The sequence below is a fragment of the Sphaeramia orbicularis genome, chromosome 1, assembly GCF_902148855.1.
Source record: "Sphaeramia orbicularis chromosome 1, fSphaOr1.1, whole genome shotgun sequence".
Taxonomy (NCBI): Eukaryota; Metazoa; Chordata; class Actinopteri; order Kurtiformes; family Apogonidae; genus Sphaeramia; species Sphaeramia orbicularis.
In genome coordinates this window covers 31370513-31384918 of record NC_043957.1, presented here as the reverse complement: position 1 = coordinate 31384918, position 14406 = coordinate 31370513, and the positions used below count along the sequence as shown (strand labels likewise).

General features: G+C 38.3%; 2 protein-coding genes across 11 annotated transcripts in view; one reads left to right on the top strand and one right to left on the bottom strand.

Annotated features, from left to right (window-relative positions):
- Nucleotides 1-8955, top strand: part of tmed1b (transmembrane p24 trafficking protein 1b) — a 9153-nt gene extending 198 nt beyond the window's left edge. The window contains exons 1-5 of the mRNA XM_030137462.1: nt 1-62; nt 1809-1906; nt 2002-2191; nt 5632-5799; nt 8322-8955. The exon at nt 1-62 is cut by the window's left edge and continues 198 nt beyond it. Of these exons, the coding sequence (XP_029993322.1) occupies nt 1-62; nt 1809-1906; nt 2002-2191; nt 5632-5799; nt 8322-8372 (569 nt within the window). The 3' untranslated portion in view covers nt 8373-8955. The remainder of the gene's footprint in view (nt 63-1808; nt 1907-2001; nt 2192-5631; nt 5800-8321) is intronic.
- A 448-nt stretch (nt 8956-9403) lies between these two features.
- Nucleotides 9404-14406, bottom strand: part of LOC115421463 (dynamin-2-like) — a 28614-nt gene continuing 23611 nt past the window's right edge. For 3 of the 10 annotated variants that reach the window (XM_030137391.1, XM_030137376.1, XM_030137398.1), the window contains 3 exons: nt 14150-14376; nt 12185-12412; nt 11903-11972 (listed from right to left, as the gene is read on the bottom strand). In XM_030137391.1, coding sequence (XP_029993251.1) covers nt 11903-11972; nt 12185-12412; nt 14150-14376 — 525 coding nt within the window. Of the gene's footprint in view, nt 10181-10998; nt 11973-12184; nt 12413-14145; nt 14377-14406 lie in introns of those variants that run through there. The other 7 variants (XM_030137437.1, XM_030137385.1, XM_030137407.1 and 4 more) reach the window with 5 other exon arrangements.

Here is a 14406-nt window from a genome sequence, read left to right as displayed (position 1 = left end):
GAAGATCCGAGTGTTTCTTTCAAACGGCAGTAAAAAATGGTACGATGGAGGTCGAATATCAGGTAACTGTGTTCTTGTATTATTAGAACACACAATCACTCAATGTGTCCATATTTATATCATATATGTCTCAAGATTTGCTGCAAACCATCACACCTTTAGCTAGCTGGTCATTTATTCATACATGTTTACATAAGGAAGCAGCTTCAGTGACCCCAAATATTCCTTCAGACACGTCAGATTTATTTATATCCTGCAAGTTAGTGTGAGCAGTTCTTAAAACAGTGATGCACAGGGACTACATCCTCCAAAAAGTGTGAAAAGCTGCAATAAATCTAATCATGACATGTCAGATATCACTTATTCCACGATATTGTAATAATAGATGTGTTTCCAGATACAGATGACCACCAAAATTATAACTAATGATAGCAGTATATGCAGCAGGAAATCAGATAATACATCACATATTCCTTCAGACAGGTCAGATTTATTTATGTACTGTAAGATGGTGTGAGCACTTCTAAAATCAGTGACGCACAGTCTTTTCCAGGAACTACATCCTCCAATAAGTGTGAAAAACTGCAATAAATCCAATAATGACTTGTCAGATTTTATTTATGCTACCTATTCCATGAGATTACAATAGTAAATGTGCTTCCAGATACAGATGAACTCCAAAAGTATAACAAATGATCGCTTCAGATGAGTTGCCTCAGTGTGTAAATTGTAAATATGCCTGTGCATACACAACTGAAGGCCTCAGATCCTGTTCACCTCAGGGCATCCAGCAGGTTGATCTTAAAGTGACGTCCTGGTTCTGGCTCTAGACTAATGTTAGGATTAGGAGGGACAAAGTTAATAATGACACAAAGTTTTTTCAAGCATTAGTTTGAGCTGTTCTAAAGTTAAGACCTGTTCACAATGTTCATTTACTCAGTTACTTTGACATATTGCTCCTCTGTCCTTGGTCCCTAGTGTGAAATCTTCATTTTAGGGGTGTAACTAACAATATTTTTCCGCATTATTTTATCTGTTTATTTCTTAGTGAGTCATTTGATCTGGTAAATTTCACAATTTCCCAAAGTCTAAGGTAACTACATCAGGTTGCTTGTTTCATCTGATTAACGATTAGAGGGGCTTGGTGAAATATGTTAACAATTTTTTTTTGCTTACATTTTTTTCAGTGTAATGAGACGTAATGTTTTTTTTTATACCTTAACTCAAAAATAGTGTTCTTTACTAAAACTAAATACCATACATTAGTAACAGTTATGAAAAAGAAGAACTTGTGAAACTTAATGAATCACAACTGAGTGGAGAGACATATGTACAATCAATACATTACTACAACAACAAAAAAGAACAGGTTGCATTTTGATTTTCAGTTGAGCAGATCTCCAGAGGAAGCACTTACATTGACTTTTGCAAAACTTGTCCAGCCCTACTGATCAGAAAACAAAAATGTAGTAAGTTACTATCACAGAGGACTGTGAAAGACAGCAAATGTGAGCACAATGGGATCCAGTGAATATATTGCTATATTGTATATATATTATACATATAGAGGTGTAAACACTAAAATGTCATTATGGAACATGTCCTGTGTTGTAAAGCAGTCACAAAGTAGGGCTCTGTTCTTATCCTGTTTTATGTTTGTTTAAGGGGAGAGTCTGAGTCAAAGAGAAAACTATATACAGTTCCTAATGACATGCTTCACCTTTTTTGAATATGTTTGCATATGCCTGAGATAATACAGTAAATAATAACTTTCTTTTCATGTGTCTGTGTGTGTGTGTACTTTTCAGGTGATAGCAGGTGCCGGCATGGACGTAGACTTCACCATACTCTCCCCACAAGGCGTCTTGCTCATCATTGAGTCTCGGCGCTCTGACGGAGTCCATGTGTAAGTGTTTCCTCAGTCAGACCTGAGGCCTTGATCATGTTACTGTCCCCAGGAGTCCCGAGCCTGTCTTTTCACTGTATTTTCTCCTGTTTCAGGGTGGAGCCCACAGAGGAGGGAGACTACCAGATCTGTTTCGACAACAGCTTCAGCCGCTTCTCGGAGAAAATGGTGTTTTTTGAGATTATAATCGAGGGACAAGGGGGCGATGTGGGTGGAGATGAAGAGTGGGCGGGGTTAGAGGAGCCTGATGGAAGCCTGTTGGAGTACAAGCTGGAAGACATCAGGGTGAGACACTTTCTTGCATTTAAAAACAAGTCAAACAGGATTAAAAGTATGAAGTTATTTGAGTCTGGGATTGGACATATCAGTGCTTTGAGACAGAAGCAAAAGTGAACTTCATAACACACCCATACTGACAACGCTGCAATGCTAATGCTAAGAAACTCACATTTGCAGTTTAGCATCAAGTACCAGTGGGCAACAAGTATAGCTTGAAAATGAAGCTAATGCAAAGTCTCTTAAAGTGTAATACTGTTGATTGTAACTACCTGCTGGTTTCTAAAGCCATGGTTTCCATCAGCCCCTTTTCCACGAACATTCCCAGGGACTTTTATTACCAGGCATTTAATTACGTTGGTGAAAGAATTTAGCAATATCTGTGGGTTTGCATTTCCACTGCACCTCAAAAATCTGAAAAATTTATTCATATAAGGCTCAGTTGTTTCAAGTCACCAATTCGAAGTCCCGCTGAATTGTCTTTTGAACGAATTTGATATGCGTTAGACATGATCCAGTCTCTTTTGAGTGAATTTGCCCAATATGCTCTTTAGCATATTCTGATGGACAGACAGATTATTACAGTGCACTCATAGGAGAGAGACAAATACTCTCAAAAGAGCCTATTCAGAAAATGGACCTCGTTTTTTGTCCACTTCTCATTGCTTGTCTTCTTTTTCTCTATTTTCCAAATGATCAAAACACAAATGGAAATGTAACATGGGCACTCTTGAAAACCCTCTGCCTTCAGTCCATGCCAAAGTTTTTGCACATACAGATGGACAGAAGGACGGATGATGTGCAGACCTCAATCCGTCTTCAATCCGGACCTCAGTACATAGTTCTACAAGTAACGTGGCAGACCTATATAGAGCTGGGTATCACAGCCAATTTCCTTAATCGATTCCATTTCGATCCATAAGGTTCTGAATTGATTAATCGTGATTCGATTTGATCCAGTATCAATTCGATTTAATATTAACTGATTGATTCAGATTAATTTAGTGATGCCAAAGTACAATTGTGAGCTTTAACCTGATTATTTGAATACCACAGCCAAGCAACACATCAAGACTGGTATCAATATTGACATTAGAAGGGAAATAAATATGATATTTCAGCAGTAAATAGCTGAATCTGCTCCTAAATAATGAATGGGACAAAAACATTGCCATGTTTCCACAGTGGCTCAGAACGGACTTCTTCATCATCTTTATTCTGTTTTATGGCTTGTTTTGGCTGCCATGAAACATAAGGATGTTGGGCCCTTGGTACAAGAAAGTCACCGGAAAGGATCTGTTGGAGCTGGGGATGTAATCTTTATTATATCTGTGATTATTGCTTTATTGTTCCTCTAACTCCACAGTAACTAATAGTATCACTTATTCTCCGTTCTCTGGAATTTCCCCTTGTGGGACAAATAAAGGCATATCTTATCTTATCTTATGCCTGAGTGTGGATCCAAGTTAATATTCTTAGAACAACCGGCTTCTGCGACCCACCTCAGAGAGCCTCCGCCGACCAAATGGTCCGGGCGGCCAGTTCCTCTTCACTGTGGGCTCGAGTTTGAGGCCAGGAGGACCTCCGTGCCCCTCTTGTGCCAGAACCGTCACAAGCGAGACCGAGATGTCCCCCAGGGGCTTGTGAGACGGAGCTGGCCATGCCTCTTTGTCAGCGGTACCTGGGTCAGGTACTCGTGGTCTTGCTCTGAAAAATCGCTGTCATCCACTATTACACGATTACGCAAAATTAAAATAAAATCGATCTAAGATTTTTTTCACCCAGCCCTAGACCTGTATGTGGAGGATGATTCAGTAAAGCTGTGAGACGGTGAAAGTGAACTTTCCTCACCTTATCATTGTCGTTGACTATCTGCTGCCCCCCACGGTTGAGAATCACTGGTGCATGCCAAAGTTTTTGCACATACAGGACAGACAGACAGACAGACAGCTGGATGACAAACTGATGACAATACCCTGCGGCCAGTGTGGCCGAGGGTAAAGATGATGGGAAACTTCGATGGAAATGGAATAAACTAGTTTGCAGTCACACACTGGCGCAGAACACTGCAAGTGTGTTCCACCGATCAGCGTTCTTCAGCACATAGCCCTGCCCCTCAAGAATTCTTTAGAATCTGAAAAGTCCTACCTCCCTACTACAGATGCTTGTTAGGGAAAGTTAGAGGTCCGAGGAAAGTTTTTTTTTTTTTCTTTTTACTCGGGTTATTTCAGGGGAAACAAGGTTTTTCAAAATTCAGTGTAAAGTTTGAAGTTCCTGTAGGGGAAAAGGGGCTATAGACTTACAATAAACTTTTTTTCCCCAGAGCCATTCTGCTGTCATTCCCATTGTTTGGAATTTCTGTGTGTGTGTGTGTGTGTGTTGTATGTGTGTGTTTGTGTGTGTGTGTATATATGTATATATATATATATATATATATATATATATATATACACACACACACACCCTGATGTGCAATCAGTTTTTGTATCAGCAGCAGCAACTCAAAACATTAGGACACATTTTCTTCCCAGACCAGTCTGTCTTTACTATTTTTGTTTTTTAATATTTATTTATTTTTGTCTTTTTTCATCTGCTCCAGATAGATACATCAAGGGATTATATTGTCTCTTGATATTGGGATATTGGGAAGGCATGGTTATACAAAATGGAAATCATCAACAGTTGTCCTCGTAAAGTGAAAAAGAAAAAAAAAAAAATTAGAACAGCAACAAAGTATCTCTACTTTGTTCTCATCATAAAAATGTACTATTTTAGTGATTTTCTTTTTTCTTAAATCCTCTCCTGTGGACCACATTATTGAGTGATTTCACTTTCATAATGCTGGAGTACATTGCCACTTACCCGTAATTTAGTGTCTCTGCTATAAACTACGTGTCCTGATTGATTATTGTTCTCGCACCATCACTGCCCTTCATGGCTTGTTCTGTCTCATAAATTTTAGCTCAGCAAATGTATGCAGACCTTTTATTAGAAGCCAGCTCTTGTTTTGTCTGTCCTCTCTCTCCCTAAGATTTTCTCCTCTTCTCAAGATTGCAATTTCAGGTTTTGATGTCCTTCTGGTGCACTTTAATGTCCTCATTCTCACAATCTGCACCCTTCTGGCATTCCGTCCCAAATAGCTGCTCTCAGACTGCTGCTTTAGAGTCGCTATCTTTAAAGCTTTCTTACATCTCTCATATGCCTCCTTTGGATTCTAGATTAAATATCTTCACCCCCACCCTGTAGCTTTAGGGGCAGAGATGAGGGTTTCTATGATATTCAACAACTTTATGCCCTCTGCTGAGATGAATTATCTGAAATAGTATTCAGTACATTTAATAGTATTAAAGCATTGTATGCTTTTCCCATCCATGCTTCTTTTAAAGGCTTATAATCTTTGCTCTTAATTGCTTTCTTGTGTTTCTTTTATCTACCTGTAAATGTCCCAGGAGTCCATGGACTCTCTACACAGGCGTTTGGAGCGCAGCCGACAGATGCAGACGGTGTTGCGGGCGTTTGAGGCACGGGACCGAAACCTTCTGGAGGACAACCTGTGGAGGGTGTCGTTCTGGTCCTGTGCTAGTGTACTGGTCATGCTGTGTGTGGCTTTCACTCAGGTAAATAAACACTATCATACTGAAAAATAAGAGTCAGATCCATAATATGATTACATTGTGTTTGCTGGCGTAAAATGAGGGTAAAATATTGCATGTAATTCGCAAAACGCCTGCAAACAAAAACAATCTAATTTACAAAAAACCAGTGCACATTGATTTGGTTTGTGTAAATACCATCCGCTGAAAGATGGTGTTGACTGTGCACTAACTTTATATCTATGTATTTCCAAATCTTTGAATGTATAAAGGCTTGAATGCTACTGAATTAATGTTTAATGATGTCGGGCACAAAATATTAAGTCAAACTGGAGGGATCATGTTGGAATGTGTAGGTCTGGGTTTTGGGTGCATAGCCTCTTAAACCCAGTTTCCCCAGGTAAATGAGTTCTGCCTTTGTTGCCACAGTAATGCTATACGATGCTTGTAGCAATATAGACATTCTATACATCCACATGATCAGAAGAACATCAGCTAAAAACTCAACAAAACCAAAACCAACAGAACACAATCCAAATAAGCATTTAAAGGGGTCATGTTTTGCTAAACCCACTTCTATTAATCTATGGTACATTTATTTGTGTATTTGGGGACCCTAATAGTTCATAAAGTTTGAATTTGAACCCTCTAGGTGCTGCAAAGCTATCTTTATATTCATTTGGGCAAAAATTGAGTGGATTTCTACAACCCATTTTAATTCCTGCCTAATTTGTTATGTCTCTAACGATGAACATTTCTCCGAGTACACCATAATTGTTTGTCAACAGCAGCAGTTGTAGTCCATACCAAAAATGTGTCCAAATTTCAAGCCGATTACTTAAAATGTTCAGTTGTTGGTTTTACTAATGAACACAAGTGGCTGAACGGAACAGAGCAGCACAGCCAACAACCTGGAAGGGCTGGGGTGTGAAGTGTCTTGTGTGCATTTAAAGGGCCAGCGCTCAGAACGACTTTTCTGGTGTCATTACGCAGAAATAGGGTTGAAGATGGATCTGTGGAGTTGAATTAATGAAGAATTCATACCCAAGCATAGCATTTACAGTTAATGTATACCACAGGGAAATGTTTTGAAATGCATAATTCCATTTTTAAAAAAAATCTAAATATCACTCCTTTGGGTAAATATCTAACAACAAGACCATGTGCATGTCAGGAATAATTTCATAAAATAGACCAATAAGACAAAGTTCGCAGTGCTAAGCTAACACTAAGCAGATCCAACTATACAAGTATTATTTCTCTACCGCTAAAACTCGCGTAACAAGACAAACAAGAGCAAAAATAAAGGTCGCATTATGAAGCATTGATCAGTAAGTTTGTCTTACCGTCACTGTTTTCTGATCATAACTCGGTTTAAATGAATGAAGCCTCTGCTGTTGGCTAATCTATTGTTTCATGTCGCATTGAAATGATTCCAGCTGGAAACAAATGGCCCAGGGTTTAACAGGTTAAATATACTAAGTAGTAATGATGAGACTGCTTCATTGCATGTCTATATCTTTTACCAGTTACATGTAATTTTAAAAGAATTAAAAATTTAAATTAAAAAAAAATATATATATATTTATAATTAAAATAAATTTGTGTCTGCATGAAATACATTAATAGCTGGCACCTATTTTGATTGATTGACAGTTGAGTATACTGGGTTATAGATGTGAAATCCAATAGAAGCATTGATATTGGTTTGATTGATGAGAGTTCTATGAGTCAAAGTTAAAGACACACACAGAGACAATCTGCTGTATTCATAGATGCATCTGTGGGTGAAATGCAGAGAAGCACTTGGAACAGTAGAAACTCTGGTGTAGAGCTGCACAATGTATCGTTTGAGCATCGAAATCGTGATGTATGTGGGTGCACTAGTCACATCACAAGTCCTGCAATGTAGGAAGCAAATGAACTCAACATGTTCTCATCTAAGTTCAACCTGGGTACCTGACACACTGCACGCCGCAATCCACCAATCACAATCATTCTTAATCAGTTTGGAGTGAGTCACTAGTAACAATATTGAAAAATGAGCAACGAACAAGAGAAAATCATCGTAACTGAAGACTTGGTGCCAAAAAGAAAAGCAACGTCAGTTATCTGGAATCATTTCAGCTACAAGAAGGATGAAACTGAAACATGTATTCTGTGTCAATAGTGCCTTACACCTGTTGCCACAACAAGTGGCAACACAAGTAATTAGTTTGACCATTTACGTTATTTACGTTATTTAGCTATTATATACTCCTGAGTATTTTTTCATATCACAATATATATCGCAGGGTTAAACTAAATCACAATGTCAGTTTTTTCCAATATCGTGCAGCCCTACTCTGGCACAAAGCTTTACAATCATGTTTGTACCAGCAGATCTTTAGCACAAAAATATTTCTAAATAGGTAAAAAAAAAACAGCATATTTCCCTGTACAGATAGCAAGTGCAATCTATTCTTTGTGGATATGGGCTATAAGAGTTATATTATATTATATTGTATGTGTATGTCAGCAATATTTCTTTGTCTTTTTATTTGCAGGTCTACACTGTGCGTAAACTGTTTGATGATAAGCGGAGGGTCTGCACTTAGAGAAATGCTCGTCCTGTCATTTCAGGCATGTGCACCTACCTGCCCAATAAGATTTCAGTTAAGGTAATTTTTTTTTTTTTTTTTTTTGTAACTTAAGCATATAGACCAGAAAACAGTCTAAGATGTGATCATAAAACATGGGGTACTGAGAAAGTTAAAGTTGTGTGTTTTTTGTTTTTCATTTTCATGAAGTGCCTTTTAATGTCACGGCTAAGGGCAGTCCAATGAGGAAATGCTTTAAAAAGGTACTGTCTGTAACATATGCAGTTCTGAAACTTGTTTGAGGTCAGGGGATTTTTTTTTTTTTTGCTTTTTAAGGCTGACATTATTACTTTTAAAGGTGAAAGGTCGGTTATATGACGCAATTCCAAAATTTGACCGTGTGTTTTTTCACTTCTGAGTTTGACCGTTTACAAGAGATGACAATGTGCAATAGTCAGCGATTGTTTTCTTCACGGTGACGATAGATGATAATGGTTTTTGTGCGAGTGATTCCTCCTCTGACACTCCTTTTTTATGTTACTCATTGTATTTCATGTGCCAGTAGAACTCCATGCACACATGTTGACAGTTAAGAATGTATCGAAACAGTTTGCCAATGATGTAAATGTCAGTACAGTTCAGTTAAATACAGTATGTAAAAGTCAGACGTGTCAAAGTAATTCAGTGATGGCAAAATTGTAAGATACTGTATGTGTTTGTATGAACTTCTGGTTTGTGTTGGCAATCAAAGTTGCTTTTTCAGATAAATATTCGTTAAAGCAGAATGTGACATTTTAATTCTATGCAGATCTATTTTTTTTCTTTTTTTTTTTTTTTTTTTTTACCACAGTAAGAACAAACGTTTCATTACATCAGATAATTCAAAATATCTGTTTTTTCATGGGGATTATTGATCTTAATAAAGGCGTTTTTAGACAATAAGCATGTGGTTTGGTGTGATTTATCTTTGTAGAAATTTAACTGATAACAATTAGTGCACAATAGATATTTTTAACATTCTCTTATTGAAAGATTCATTGAAATAACACTTTGAAGTGCAGCATCATTTATTAAACATGTTAAATTGCACAGTACAGGAAATCTAACAGCAAGTGCATCTCCACAGTTGTACATATCTTTGTTAATGTCCAAGAAAGAGAGATCATTTCAAATCGGTGTTAAGGAAGGATTGCTTTATCTTTGAAGGGGTTGAAAATGGTACATGAAGACAAACTGGTAACGCTCATGTAGTGCCCCCTAATGGTTGACTTTAATGAAGACAATGGAAACATTTGGCATTGATCTGCAGTTTGGAAGAATATTAAACATATCAGATACTTAATCTGAGTTAAAGTTAATAGTATTTGTAAAAAAAAAAAGTATGCTATTAGGATGCAAATGGTTTGTCAACACATAACCAGCAGCATTATACACAAATATGATCATAAGAAATATAATTTAAATACTGTCTCTGTAATGTACCTCAGATTAATCAGAGCATTATGCTGTGGACTAAACTAAGCATTACATATACAGTATGATGGGGCATTTGGTTGCTGTTTATTTTTCCATAAAAGACTAAGATAAAAAATAAAACATTGCTTGACCATATCAGAGGTCAACATCTGTTGAACATATGAATCCATTTTGCACAATATACACTATTCGGCATTCCTGAATGTGAACTGCCAAGTCCAACATGCAGAGAAGACTCTTTGTTTCAGCTGGATGAGCTGCTGCTTGGCTACAGTCCAGTTCAGGGCGTGGGGGAACATCTGCATTTCCTTCACCAGTGGTTGGGGCGAGACGGGATTTGTGGAGGTCGTCTGTGTGGGAAGACCACAGTCAGAATTGTAATTAAGAACAAGGAATTGAGTGGTGTCTAGGCTGTCATAGAACAAAAAACAACAAAATGAGACATAAACATGACAGTGTACAAAAAGGAGGAATTAATTATCGACAGAAATTCTGTATTGCAAGGTGTGAATTTGTGGTTTTATGTTAAGGTTGATTAAAAACTGTACCCAAGATTTACATTTATTAGAAACTATATATATGACTAAAAAGGATTGTGACACTGAAGCAGCTGAATCTATAGACATCAACACAATGCATGAAACCATTTCCTGTCAGTATCTGATGATTACAGCATTAGTGACAAAGCTGAAACACACAGTGGAGAGGAGAAAGATCTATAGAAGACAGTATAGTTGAAGTGCATACCTTATTTTGTATTTATTTATTTTTTACATGTGGCTCCTGAAACAGCTCAAAACCACTAACACTATCTGTACTGTGTTGCCACTGGTAACCAAAGTTACCATGGAAACTCTCAGCTCTGTTATGCAGTCAGAAAGGAAGAGAGCTGCGGTCATGTGGGGCTGCACCGAGAAAAGTAAAAATGTTTTTGTTCTGCACCTCTGTTTCAGTCCCAGTACTATGCAAATCAGAAGGTCTTGACCGTGACTCTGAAGTGTAAGCTGATTGGAGAAAGGCAGTTCATGTTTACCATTTGAGAATCACAGCATGGATATGACTAGAGATGAGGTATAGATAACACCAAAAAAAAAAAAAAAAAGCCAGAGATTCTAAGAGAAGTAACTTTAAAGCAGCTTTATAAAGAAGCACCAGACACCACAGCTTTATTTTCTATTCTTTTATTTAGTCAATCACCTTTATACACCCTCTGAAAGACTCCTTACAGTCACCTTTCTTCTTATGGCTTCTTAAGATGATAATTTATGAAGTAATTACTAAATAAATTTTGCTCAAGGCTTCTGGATATAAATTTCATTGAGGGTAAGCATTGGTGGGAGGAAACTGTCGGAGGTCGTGTAGTTGAGAAGGTCACTTTTACCTCTTCAAGTTCTCAGTGATATAACAGATGACAAGACTGAAATATAAAGTATCCTCCTTCTGTCTCCTGTTTAAGTGGCCCTCAAAGACAAACACCAACATCAAAATACAATATATCTGAGAAAAGAAAACTGGTAATAGCATTAATCAGCCGAAAAGAGAAACAAGCAAATTCAGTTGGTCAGTCAGATTAAAACGAGCTCATTTCAAGGCTGACTTATATTGTACCAGCCATGGAAAGAAATCATTACTCTATCAAAAAGTAATGCTACCTTTGTGAGGTGCTTAGTGTGCGAAATCACTGACAAAATGTTAACAAGTATGCATCCTATGAAAAATGACTTCTAAACATTTTTTTTCTTACCATTATATAAAAAGTGTTGTGAATTATAAACTGAATGTTTTCATTTCAAATGAAAAAGCAGAAGACTTCGTGGTTCATAACCTTTAAGTCAACAAAACAACAAATGTATCCCTTTCTTCATAATTGTTAAAAAAAAAAAAAGCTACCTGCACATACAGTCAAAATTACATACATAATGTTTCTGAAATGCACAGACTTCAACAGAATCAGACGACCAGTTATAGTGGGACAAGGCTTGAAGTTATGGGAATATACACAAATAGAAACTGGTTCATTTACTGCCTCAGGAATATAAAAGTGTAAACCATAAGATAAGTGTTTTGTGTTTCTAGTCAAGCAGGGAAGGCTCTGAAGGACGTATGACAGTGGGCCGGTTGGGAGCAGCCGGGGGTCTTCTGCTGCAGGAAGAGATAGGTTGGAGTGGAGGGGAGGGGGGAGAGGGAGGAAGACAAGAAACATGCAGTCATGCACCATGATTCCCAAACCACCAAAAGCTAGAACATACGTTACAACCCTTCACCAGCTGCCCCTCAGTCACCACATCAGCCTCCAATACAGAAAACCCTACTCACTAAAAAGTGATTAGTTATGTAATTTTTTTTTTTTTTACCTGGGGATTCCTGGTGGCAGAGCAGGGGGCACACGGGCCGGCCTGGAGGGGACTAGAGGCACAACACCAGGATCAGCTTGGGGTCCAGGTCGAGAAGGCACAGGTGGGGCTCCAAAGGCTGGGGAGGGGTTTAGAGGTAGGGGAGGCCCTGGTGTGGGCCCCCTCACTGCTGGGGGTCGGCTGGGAGGGGGCGCTGTTGCTGAGGTGGGACGAGATGCTGGGGGAGGACTGAGAGATAGAGTGAGAGAGAGAGAAAGAGAGAGACGAAGTTCAGCTTCAAACTGTTAGCCACATTCAGTCCTAACATTATAGTGGACCTGTACTGGTCATGCTTACAACAGAAATTGTGCTTTGTGTATTACTTATACTCAAGAGAGATGCAAATTCAGTAAAAAAAAAAAAAAATTGCCATAAATGCACCATACGGGACCTTTTCATTATGTGAATTACAGGTGGGGGCAGAACCTATGGGGAACAGCCACTGTCGGCCTGAAGTGATGTACCATCGTTGATTCCAAATGACTGAGTGCAAGTAAACAAGCAGCAGTCAGTGAGCAAGACTGAGTGGAAACCATGTGTTCACACTTGTTGTTTGTGCAGCTGTAAGCTTTGCACTTCGCCACTGTCCCTAGCACAGCCCAGCACTGGTTGATAAAGTGTCATCTTAGACTGGTGTCTGCTGCACGGGGTCAGTGACCAGTTCATCGCTGTCCCTACCAGTGCTGGAACAGCCCATGAAAGAGGCAATATGACTGACTGACGGAGCAGTGACAGAATTTGCACATGCTTGACAATGGGCTATCATGTAAGTTACCAGATGGAACCGCTAGTATTATACATGATCTTTTGAAATAGCTCACAATGAAAATTCACTAAAAGTACCCTTTAAGGTGTACCATCAATTTCTAAATATAGAGGTGTGAATGCAAAATAAGCCCATATCTGTATTTGGTCAAGTTATTCTCAGTACTTTTACTCATTACTTTTACTCTTATAATCCGGGCGACACTTGTAGTTTTTTTCAAATTAATGCTATATTCAATTAGACATCTTCAAACTTCACTGAAACTTTAGCAGGGCGACAATTTCCGTCGCATTTGCTACTAAAAATCATTCTGTGCGAAGAGAAATATGCATCCACTAGCACAAGTGTGAAGGAGTTGTGCTGGTATTATGTCTAAAATAGAAGGGAAAACTAGGCTATATTACTGTCTCTTGTTCTGTTCGTCAGTTATTGGAACAATGCTTCATGAGAGTTGTAGTTCTAAGTGTATATGGTCCTTCTCAATCTGAATAAAAAAGAACTACATTTCCAGGTAAACGTTCCTGCCCTTGCTGATGTGTGCCAGTTTTTTTTCCTAACGTGCGTTTATTAGGAAAAATGTGTGGTGTTTTAATTATAATGAAATATATATTGAACCATTAAAAATATTTTTTATTTTTAATTTATTGACTTTTTTTTATTAATTACTAGAAATTTCAGTTGACCCCATATGAATTTCATGTGACCCCACGTGGGGTCCCGAACCCAAGGTTGAAAAACACTGCAGTAATCCGTATCTAATTCAGACCAGCACAGACTGTTCACTGATGCTCATTGAAAATATAGTACTGTTGAGTTTTCATATTTAAAAATGTTTAAATTCATCCTGTTGTGTTCAGGTGGAGGAAGAATAAAGGTTGAAAAATCAGTTTAATTGTTGTTCAACATTGTTAGAATTTCTGATCAGTATCAAATTAATTCAGCCAATAAACACATCAACTAACTGTCCAACTGTGTGTGCTACTAAATTTTTCTTGGTACTACTAAAATTTTTAACTTGCTAGCAGCAGCGCTACCACCTAAAAAAAGTAAGCGTACAGCCCTGCTTAAGACATACTTAGTTTTGAACCCAATGATAATTTAACCTTTACTCTTAACTATGTGTTTTCCGGTGTTAATGACTTCATGTTCATTGTTGTTACCTTGGATCCTTGACCATCCAAGTGTCGTCTACAGGTGGAGGAACTGGTGTTGAAACTGTGGTGGTGCTGATGTCTCCTATGATGACCAGGGCTTCTTTCAGTGCATGGTACATCCTCAGCATCTCATCTCTCCTCTGTGCCTGTTCTGCAGACTCCTCCATCAGGCTGCCCTGGTCTCCTGCGTTGTACAGGTAGGCCAGCAGCTCTGAGTGGATGAAGTCTTTCGCCTGCAGACGGAGGAGGATGAAGCATAGGAC